This window comes from Cebus imitator, unplaced genomic scaffold (assembly GCF_001604975.1).
Source record: "Cebus imitator isolate Cc_AM_T3 unplaced genomic scaffold, Cebus_imitator-1.0 Scaffold258, whole genome shotgun sequence".
NCBI classification, from domain to species: domain Eukaryota; kingdom Metazoa; phylum Chordata; class Mammalia; order Primates; family Cebidae; genus Cebus; species Cebus imitator.
This window is the reverse complement of record NW_016107573.1, coordinates 2,000,674-2,011,730: the sequence shown is the minus strand read 5'-3', so window position 1 is coordinate 2,011,730 and position 11,057 is coordinate 2,000,674. Positions and strand designations below refer to the sequence as shown.

The 11,057-nt window shown below is 48.2% G+C and overlaps 1 protein-coding gene across 3 annotated transcripts in view; it reads left to right on the top strand.

The window, feature by feature from the left end:
* Window positions 1–4,170: 4,170 nt before the first annotated feature.
* The window catches only part of OSBP2 (oxysterol binding protein 2), a 209,277-nt gene continuing 202,390 nt past the window's right edge, over window positions 4,171–11,057 (top strand). For all 3 annotated transcript variants that reach the window (XM_017499574.1, XM_017499573.2, XM_017499572.1), the window contains exon 1: window positions 4,171–4,868. In XM_017499574.1, coding sequence (XP_017355063.1) covers window positions 4,225–4,868 — 644 coding nt within the window. In that variant the 5' untranslated portion in view covers window positions 4,171–4,224. The remainder of the gene's footprint in view (window positions 4,869–11,057) is intronic.

Sequence of the window (11,057 nt, the reverse complement as noted above, 5' to 3'; positions counted from 1 at the left end):
GTTGACCAGGATGGTCTCGATCTCTTGACCTCGTGATCCACCCGCCTCGGCCTCCCACAGTGCTGGGATTACAGGCTTGAGCCACCGCGCCCGGCCACACAGCTAATTTTTGTATTTTTTGTAGAGATGGGTTTTCACTATGTTACTCAGGCTGGCCTCAAACTCCTGGACTCAGGCAATTCACCTACTTTGGTCTCCCAAAGTGGTGGGATTACAGGCGTGAGCCACTGTGCGGGGCCTCCTTCTGCATTTATTAGCTATTTTTTTTCCTTTGTAGAGATGGGGTCTCACTATGTTGCCCAAGCTGGTTTTGAGCTTCTGGGCTCAAGGGATCCAGCTGCCCTGGCCTCCCAGTGTGGGATTATAGGCGTGAGCCACTGCACCTGATCTAGCTAATTCCTCTATACACATTTTTCCTTCATGAACTCTTTGTTATTATGAGATACAGTTTCAACAACTAGGATAGGATATAGACTTAATTCTTTCCCTTTATCAATTTTCAAAATAATGAATGGGTACTGTGGTAACCTCCACATATGACCAATAAGGTGGGTTTTAGTTTTAGTTTGTTTTTTTTTTTTCTTGTAACTTTAGGAACTAGTTTAATTTATGGATTTTTATATAGTTGAAAATGTTTCAGTCCATTGCTCATACTCTTCCACCTTTGGCCACTGCGAGCCCCTTTAAGTTGGCTTTGGAGTGCTGACACAACAGCGGTCTTGAATAGCTTTTTCACTTTCTGGCATGACAAAATGTCCCAGGCAGCCTCATCTTGCTTAGTTCCTGCCTCAGACTTGTAGTCAGTAAAAAATTTCCTTTGTCCCCAGGAGTCCTTCTTTCTGTAGGATAAAGAGCATCCCTCACTGTGGTGTCCACCCTTCTGTCTCTGTGCCATCTCCTGTCTTACTCTTCCAAATGTGATGAGCTATTTATTCCTTCCCAGACAAGCTGTTCTCTCCCAACGTAGGACTTAGAGTACACTGGTTCCTTCACCTTGAATGCCCTTTCACTCCTTATCCCTCGGACTCAATGCAAACATTGTCCCTTCTGTGACTCCTTCTTCACTCACTCTGGCAGAATTAATGAAGATGGCAGGCCCTGTCATCTTAGGGAGCTTGGCAATTTATTGTAGCAGTCAAAACATATCCTTAAGTATTTGTCTACTAGACAGCTTCCCTCCTTAAGGGTTGCAAACACATCTGATGCATACATAGCAGGCACTGAGCTTTGCCCATTGTGACTATTTCCCAGGCGTGTCAACTTTGGTCTCATCTCCTGCTCTGGCCTCTGTTTAGTTCATTTCACCAAATATTTCTCAGAGAACTCTCTAGTAAATGACTAGAGAATATTTACTGAGCACTTACTATGTCAAATATGTTTTACATACATGATTTATTACAACCTGAGAGGTAACTGTTATTATCCTCATTTTACAGATGAGCAAGCGGAAGCTCAGTGGGGTCACTGAAGGACCCACAGCAAGGGAGTGGCCGAGCTGGGATTTCTTTAGTAGGTCTGACTTCCAAAGCCCTAGATGTTTCCTCCACATCACTCTCCAACAACATGTGCTCCATGATCCACTCACATGCAAAACGCCTGAGAAATCATTAAAACCCATGTTCCTGGCCAGGCCAGGTGGTTCATGCCTGTAATCCTAGCGCTTTGGGAGGCCAAGGCGGATGGATCACCTGAGGTCAGGAGTTTGAGACCAGCCTGGCCAACATGGCGAAACCTGTCTCTACTAAAAATACAAAAATTTTCTGGGCATGGTGGCACATGACTGTAGTCATAGCTATTTGGGAGGCTGAGGCACAAGAATCGCTTGAACCCGGGAGGCAGAAGTTGCAGAGAGCTGAGATTGTGCCACTGCACTCCAGCCTGGGCAACAAAGTGAGATTCCATCTCTAAATAAATAAATAAATAAATGCGTGTTCCTGGCTTGGCGAGGTGGCTCATGCCTGTAATCCCAACAGCTTGGGAGGCCAAGATGGGAGGATTCATTGAGCCCAGGAATTTGAGACCAGTATGGGCAACATAGGGAGACTCCACCTCTACAAAAAAATTTTTTTTAAGTTAGCTGGGTGTGGTGGCACATGCCTGCAGTCCCATCTAGTCTGGAGGCTGAGGTGGGAGGACCACTTGACTGCTGGAGGTCAAGGCTGCAGTGAGCCATGAATGTACCATGGCACTCCAGACTAGGTGACAGAGGAAGACCTGGTCTCAAAAATAGAAAAAAGAAAAAGCATGTTCTTGGATTCTACCTCTGACATACTGGGGATGGAAAAATGAATTTCTAATAAACCTCCCTTGGGTGATTTTAACAATTATTATTTTGAATAGGTGAAACATACACACAGTGAAACATACACAGTGAAACATACAAAAAGTTCAAAGTGTAAGTGAAAAGCAAGCATTTCACCTCATTTCCCAGTTGTCCAGGTCTGTCCCCCAGTGCACCCAGAGGCAATCTCCTTTCCTTGGGGTGACTCAGCACACTGAAGTTTGATGGTCACCATCGTACATATGGAATAGATCAAGATGGGCAGCTCTCTGCACTCCAGAACTCACAGCAAAATAGCAGGTAAGACCACCATTCAAAGACAAGTGTCTGAGGAAGGGGGTCTTAAAGTCATCAGCAAAGATGCCAGGGGCACCTGTTCTGTGCATGTCTGCACTTCATATTTCTAGGACCTTCCAATCTGCTTCCTTCTGGGGACTTCATGTAGGAGGCAGACCCTACACAGGTTATCTTGTCACAAGAAAAGATCAGGAATGAATAGGTGGGTAAGTGGAGAGTAAGACGTGATGATGAGCTAAGGGGAGCTTGCAGACAGGTCTAAGCTAGAAAGGTCTGGACAGAAACCCAATATGCAATCTTTCCATTTGTATTTCTGATTATTTGTAGTAACCATCAACTTTCCCCATTTGGATAAATTCATAAGAAAAAAAATCACCAATGCCTGGACACGGTGGCTCACGCCTGTAATCCTAGCACTTTGGGAGGCTGAGATGGGCGGATCACCTGAGGCCAGGAGTTCAAGACCAGCCTGACCAACATGGCGAAACCTTGTCTCTAGTAAAAATACAAAAATTAGCTGGGTGTGGTGCGTGTAACCTGTAATCCCGGCTATTAGGAAGGCCGAGGCGGAAGAATCGCTTGAACCTGGGAGGCAGAGGCTGCAGTGAGCCCAGATCAGCCACTGAATTCCAGCCTAGGTGACCGAGTGAGACTCCGTCTATTAAAAAAAAAAAAAAAAAAGCAAAAAGCAAAAAAAGTCACTGATGTTTTAACCATTCTGGGGTCACAGCCTCCTTTGGGAATCCCATGAAAACTGTGACCTACTCTGGAAAAACGCACAGATAAGTAAACCTCCACAACTACTGCGGAAGCCTCACAGACAGCCTACCCAGGGATCCCAGGAGGTCCAAGTTAAGAACCCTGGTTTGAGATGGGTTTCTTGTACTAAAACGCTTGGTTTACAAAGTCTTCCCATATTTGTTTCGAGAACCCGAACGATGTCGCCACTTGTAGCGAAGCTCCCTGGCGTGAACCGTAGGCCAGCTGGCTCAGGAGGTGGAGGCGGCGGGGGCGGCGGCTTAGGCCACAGCTCCTGGTGGCCGCAGGAACGACCCACAGACAGGTAATGGCTGCCATGGGAGGCGGGGGCGTCGTCCTCAGCTTTGAGCGCCACCCAGATTGGGGCTCCTGTGCATCGTGCGCATTTCATGGCCTCTGGGTGCCGTACCTGCTTCCCGCCCGGCTTTCCTGGGTGGCGGAGAGCGAACCCATCCCAGCCCGGATTGGGGGAGGGGGCGTCGGCGCAGGGCCCCGTGGGCAGAGCTGCGCTGGGAGCCAGCGGGCTCCGCATTCATCATTGTTCCTCCAGCGCCTGGCACGGGCTGAGCCGCAGCAGGGACAGTGGCCTGAAGCGCGCCATCTCCTCCTCGTCTCCCGCCCGCCCGCTGAGCTCTCCGCCCACAGGTGTTTCCAAGGCTCCTTCCACCGGCCGGACCGACGGCGCACCCGGGGTCAAACCTGGCCCCCGGCTGGCCGAGAGCACCACAGCCGGCGGGCGCTGGCGGGCGCGGGGCGCACGGGGCCGCGGAGGGACCCGCGCGCGCCCCCGCCTCGCGCCGCGCGCACGGGACTGCGCCCCCGGCCCCGCCCCCGGCCTGCCCCCCGCCCCCACTGGCCGCTCGGCCGCGCGCGGGTCGGCCGGCTCTATGGGGAAAGCGGCCGCTCCGAGCCGAGGCGCCGGCTGTGGCGGCCGCTCCCGCGGACTCTCGTCGCTGTTCACGGTCGTCCCCTGCCTGTCGTGCCACACGGCGGCGCCGGGAATGAGCGCTTCCACATCCGGCTCCGGGCCGGAGCCCAAGCCCCATCTCCAGCCGGTGCCCGAACCGGAGCGGGGACCGCCGTCAGAACAGGTGTCAGAGGCAGTTTCGGAGGCAGTGCCAAGATCGGAGCCTGTGTCCGACACGACGTCTGAGCCGGAGCCAGGGGCTGGGCAGGCATCAGAACTGCTGCAGGGGTCGCGGCCAGGGTCAGATTCAAGTTCAGGTGTAGGGGCTGGGCCCTTCACCAAGGCAGCATCAGAGCCGCTCTCCCGGGCAGTGGGGAGCGTGCCCTTTCTCAGACCCGAGTCGGGGTCTCTGCCAGCGTTAAAGCCCTTGCCTCTTCTGCGACCAGGACAGGCGAAGACTCCTGTTGGGGTTCCAATGTCGGGGTCTGGTGCGACCTCCAGTGCCCCACTGGCCTTAATGCCTCTGGACAGCTTCGAGGGCTGGCTCCTCAAGTGGACCAACTATCTGAAGGGCTACCAGCGCCGCTGGTTCGTGCTGGGCAATGGCTTGCTCTCTTACTACAGGTATGGAGGCGCCAGCGTGGGACATGGGGTTGGAGGGTGGTGATGCCGCAGTGATGGTGATGGAGGACCTCCAGGGTTGGGGGACACTGCCACTAGTCTAGGGATGTTTAGTGGCACATGCTCCAGGACAAGTCACACTTCTGGCCTACCACCAAGGGCTGGGGGCCCTGACCTCTGGCAAGGGTGAAAGTGATCTGTGGACATGACCTCTGGTAAGCTTGGGTTTTTGGGTGAGTGGGGAAGTGGAGTAAGGGAGTGATCTCAGGCTTCAGTCTTCTTCTGCTTGGCAGTTGCGGGGCTTGGGGCAGCTAGCTAGAGTCAGCTCCTCAAAGTCCTTGCCCTTTCTGGTTTGGGAGCTAACATCATTGTGTGTTTGGGACTGAGGGAGACAGTCACCTTGTTCAGTCCCTGGGACCCACACTCTTAGGAAGGGCTGCTTCTTATTCCCTCCTGGGGCAGTTACTCCTACCTCTTCTGATGCTTCTGGTTGCCAGGCCTTGGGCTCACCCAGACTCACAGATGTATTCGAGTTCCTGGCCCTCAGGACCCCATCTTGGCATTTTGCGGAGAACCAGGAAGTGTTTTGCTGTCCTCCCTTTTTATTCCAGAAGCAGCATGGGATTCACAATTGAAGTTCAGCTGTGAGAGAGCTAACGCTATCTTCCCACTGAAGCTGGTTGAAAGTCAGAGGTTACTGAAGCCTTCCTTTCCTTTCTAACTGGCCGGTCCCTGGGTATGCTTTCTGGGGATGGTTGGTTTAAGCCTTGAGATCTCAGATCAGTCTATGCCAGTGGTTCTCAACCTGAGTGTGCATCATCATTCCCTGAAGGGCTTGTTGGAACACAGAGTGCTGAGCCTCCCCACTGAGTTTCTGATACGGTGGGCCTGAGGGTAGGGCCTGAGATTGGGCTTTGCCAATAACTTCCCCGGCGAGGCCGGTGATGCTGGTCCAGGACTACACTCTGCGTAGTATTGCTTCATTGTCGCACACAGAATGGCCTTGACTTGCTGTTGTGGAAATTCAGGTCACTTCGTTCACTTCATTCAGCCAAGTATCCCTTCAAGTCACCCACTACAGGGTTTGCTGTTGTTGTTGTTTTTGAGATGGAGTCTTGCTCTGTTGTCCAGGCTGGAGTGCAGTGGCGAAATCTTGGCTCACTGCAACCTTCACCACCGCCCCCCCCCCCAGGTTCAAGCAATTCTTCTACCTCAGCCTCCTGAGTAGTTGGGATTACAGGTGCCTGCCACCACACCTGGCTAAATTTTTTTTGTATTTTTAGTAGAGATGGGGTTTCACCATGTTGCCCAGGCTGGTTTCGAACTCCTGACCTCAGGTGATCCACCTGCCTCGGCCCCCCAGAGTGCTAGGATTATAGGCATGAGCCATCGCACCTGTCCTGTCCTGTCTTAAAAATGAGGAATTTTAAGGTTTGACAGGGAGACAGAGCCCATTATCCAAAGTCACTGGCCCAATAGGCAGTAGAGAGGGATTCTGAACTCCAACATCTGGGCCTGTCCCAAATATGTTCTGATACCCACCCACCTTTTAGTTCCATATTTCTGTTACCTGCATTTACCAGGTACTACTAAACTGAAGAGGTGAAGGTAATGTTTGTAAGCATAGTGTCCCACAGTGGCAGAAGTGCCTGGTTTTAGTGGAAGTAGAACCTGACCTTATGCTTTTGGGTTTTACTTGGAAGAGCAAAGATGTCCGTCTTCTTTTCTTAAAATAATACATGTAGACAGTTGACATTTCAAAGTAATCTCAACTATGCAGATTCTCTGGGTAACTAAGAAAAATTCTTGCTGCTTGCTGATAATGTTATGAAGATAAATGCTAGCGTTGGGGGAGGAGGGAGTAAGAACAAGTTTCCTGTGTGTGTGTGTCACAGTCCAGCTCTGCAATTTCCTTTTCAGACTTTTCGAGATTCTAAGGTAGATCAGATTGTTGCTGACCTCACTTGAGTGGAATGAATGACTCCTGACGTTTATCCGACCCTGTGCCCTCATTTCATTCCATGCAAGGTTGACCAGGAAAGGGGAACTGAGACTGAATGAATGAACCTCAGTGGCCTCCCTGGAGGCAGCCAGCTTGCAGGCAGTGTGTCCGAATGTCACCAGAGATGAGTTTATGTGCAGAAAAGGCCCTTCTGAGGTGCACTTGGGATCGCCACTTCAGATGTTTGACACTGCTCTCCTGTCCCCACTTCTGATCTGAATCCCCCACTTCTAGAACAGGCCATTCTGCCAGCTGGGATCAAGGACTGAGCATCCTCCAGGTCTGTCACATAGCCCTGACAGCAGCAGGGTGGGTTCTCAGATGCTCCACCTGTGCCCAGAGCCACACACGTGTTATCTCCTCCAACCCTCTCCAGACACTCAGCTCTCAGTAATTGGCCAAGTGGGTGCGGCTGGGGATAGAGGCAAGATTAGGGTGCTTTTGAGTTGGAAACAGAGTAAAATAATTTTTAAATTCACGATCTCTTTTCCTTAGGGGATGGTAGAGTCAAGCTTACCTGCTGGGCCATGTGGTTGGTGGAGAAGGAATCAGAGCTATTTCTCTTGCTAACTTCCCTTTTGGAAAGACCACTCAACTTTTTAGTTTTTTTTTTTTTTTTAATGTCTTTTGGGGAAAGTTTTTTTTTTTTTTTTGAGTTGGAGTCTCGCTCTGTTGCCATGCTGGAGTGCAATGGCACGATCTCGGCTCACTCCAATCTCTGTCTCCCAGGTTCAAGCAATTCCCCCATCTCAGCCTCCCAAGTAGCTGGGATTACAGGCGCGTACCACCATACCTGGCTAATTTTTTGTATTTTAGTGGAGACGGGGTTTCACCATGTTGGCCAGAATGGTCTCAAATTCCTGACCTCGTGATCTGCCTGTTTTAGCCTCCCAAAGTGCTGGGATTACAGGTGTGAGCCACCGCACCTGGCCAACTTTTAAATTTTTAACTAAGTGAAGCCTTGTGTTTGGAGAAAATGTGGGCACCTATTTCTTGTGCCCCCTGCCATCCCATCCCATCTTCTGGCCTCCCCTCCTCCAGGATAGCCACCATTCCAAGTCCTGGTCACTGTCCCCTTTTTGCCCCATTTTATTTAGTTTTATCTCATCTAGATATAATTTTTAAGAGCCCATGTTTTTTATTGCATTTTTTTTTGAGACAGAGTCTTGTACTATTGCAGGCTAGAGCACAGTGGCACGATCTTGGCTTACTACACCATCCCACTCTGAGGTTCCAGTGATTCTCATGCCTCAGACTCCCAAGTAGCTGGGATCACAGATGTGCGCTACCATGCCCAGCTAATTTTTTTGTATTTTTAGTAAACAAGTTTTCACTACATTGATCAGGCTGGTCTCAAACTCCTGGCCTCAAGTGATCCACCCACCTCAGCCTCCCAAAGTACCGGAATTATAGGCGTAAGCCACTGCACCCGGCTATGCAGTCATCTTTAGCCTTATTTTTTAAAGGGTTTCTAATATAGAGAGTATATTATTTTTACGGGACTTATTTTGACTGTTGTATAAAGTCCAGGGTGCAAATGTAGCACCTTTTACTTATGCATTTTCCTGATGATGGGTGACTATAAAAATTCTTGTATGTGTGAAGGAATTTTTCTTGGGTATAATTGCTGGGTTGTAGAGAATTCTGAATGTTCATCTTATGTAATGCCAAACTGTTTCCCAAAGCAGTTGCACAAATTTATATTGCTACCAGTCATGAAAAAGAGATTCTGTGGCTCCTTATCCTTTGCAACACTTGGTATTGTCAGTGTTGATTTTGCTAATCAAATGGGAACTATGATAGCTCATTGCATTTCAATTTCCATTATTTTTACCTTAATAGCAAAACAGTGGGGGTTTAGATTAAAATTTCTCCTATCAGTGTGTCTTTCTCAGATACTTCTGCCCTGGATTTTGCCTGAGAAGCTCATTTGATTGCTTAAGTATATTCTAAGGGAGAAAGCACATTTTACCAATAGTTGGGCTTAGTAAACTTCATATTAGTAGGAATTTTAAAAAATGCTCTTTGTAAATATTATCACATGTAAAAAGCATTTCTACGAGATACAGATAATTGTTGGCAGATTTTTACTTCTTTCTGACAATGTGCTGGGAATATAAATAAGAAAGAAGATAGATTCTTCTTCCATTACTAGGCATTCTTAATTATATGTTTATTTGGATACTAACAAGGAGAATATAGGAATATGGCTTTTTTGTTCAATGTTGGTTTTTTTTTTTAATTACAGGAAATTCCCTTTGAAAAAACTTTACCCGGTTCTTATCTCATAGGGAACATGTGATTCCATAAAATTAGGAAGAATTCCTAAATGATACAGAATTTTTAAAGCTATTGTCCTCAGCAAGTTTTTATGGAGACAGTGTTCCAAACACAATTTTATCTACATTAATGACAACATTGATTAGGCAGGCAAACTTCTGTTTTGTTGTATACCAGTTGTCTGCTTGGCAACATTATAAATTATATTTATTTCTTAGGAAATGATTTCAAACAGAAGCATTTTAAATAATTTATTTATTGTTCATACTGACCTATGCTTAATAATGGCTAAGCCAGTTAGCAAGGAAAGCCTCACAGAAATTAGCCTGGGTCTATAAGAAAGATGGCTGCATTCAAGTGGAAATAAATTTTGAAAGTCCTTGGTGAAAAAAAAAAAAAAAGTCCTTGGTTAGGCGTGGTGGCTCACGCCTGTAATCACAGCACTTTGGGAGGCTGAAGCGGGTGTATCACCTGAGATCAGGAGTTCGAGGCAGCTTGACTAACATGGTAAATGTTAGTCTCTACTAAATACACAAAAAAAATTTAGCCAGGCATGATGGCACTCATGCCTGTAATCCCAGCTACTTGGGAGGCTGAGGCAAGAGAATCACTTGTACCCGGGAGGCGGAGGTTGCAGTGAGCTGAGATTGCACTCCAGCCTGGGAAACAAGAGTGAAACTATGTCTCAAAAAAAAAAAAAAAGAAAGAAAAGAAAAGAAAAAGAAAAAACAACAACAAAAAACTCCTTTGGCTGAGGAAGACCACTGAACACTTGGTGAGCTGTGCCGATTTTGGGACAGTGGCCAGGTAACAGAAGATGACACACCAAGACATCATTGCCTCTAGGATAGATTGTATTCTCTTCCCGTGAACTCAAGTCTCAAAAGCCAATCATTGTGAAGACTGGGCACCAAGAAATATTGTACTGTTTTCAATGTCAATTTCAATGATACTCAAAGGATGGAGATGGAAAAGACCATCCAGTTGCAAAGTGTCCCTGAAAACGTGAAGTTGAAGGTGCAAGTGTGCAGGGTTAGTCCTCACATAATGGGCTGGATACCCCAGAAGGCAGCTTTATTGGATGCAGCTTTAATTTGAAATTATTATTCAGTGTTATATACTCTGAGACTGTTAGGAGGCTGAAAAGGAATGCACCGGTTGATAATGTATAAGCATTTGCTGTAGATTTTCTTAACATTTAGCACAGGGTTGTTGCAAAGAGGTGACAAATGGACTAGCAGCATATGTTGGAGGAGCACAGTGCACACCAACATTCTTAGCAAGTTCAAGTGACATGAATTGTCATTTTCCCCGCTAAACCTGCCTCCCCCTCCTAACTTTCCTCTTTCTATGAATAGCTGAATACCTCTGAGTCATACTTGCTGCCTCTTCCCTCCCTCGTTCCACATCAGATGGAATTTCCAAGCCCTGCCTGTCTCTCTCCTCCAGCTCCTCCTCTCCATCCCAGCTGCCGCATCATGGTTCAGGTCTGCCTTCTGCTTACCTGGTGTCCCAGCTTCTGTTCTGGACAGTGCATCCCTGCTGTGGTGCTAGTGTCCCACCTCCATGACCCTGGGGTTGTCTCACCTTCTCCAGGATTCTCTTTCAACAGTACCTTATCCACTGGGTTCGGTGGCTCACACCTGTAATCCCAGCACTTTTGGAGGCCAAGGCAGGTGGATCACCTGAGGTCGTGAGTTCAAGACCAGCCTGGCTAACATGGCAAAATCCTTGTCTCCACTAAATATACAACAATTTGCTGGGTGTGGTGGCATGCACCTGTAATCCCAGCTACTTGGGAGGCTGAGGCATGAGAATTGCTTGAACCCAGGAGGTGGAGATTGCAGTGAGCCAAGATTGCACCCGTGCACTCTAGCCTGGGTGACAGAGCAAGACTCCATCTCAAAAAA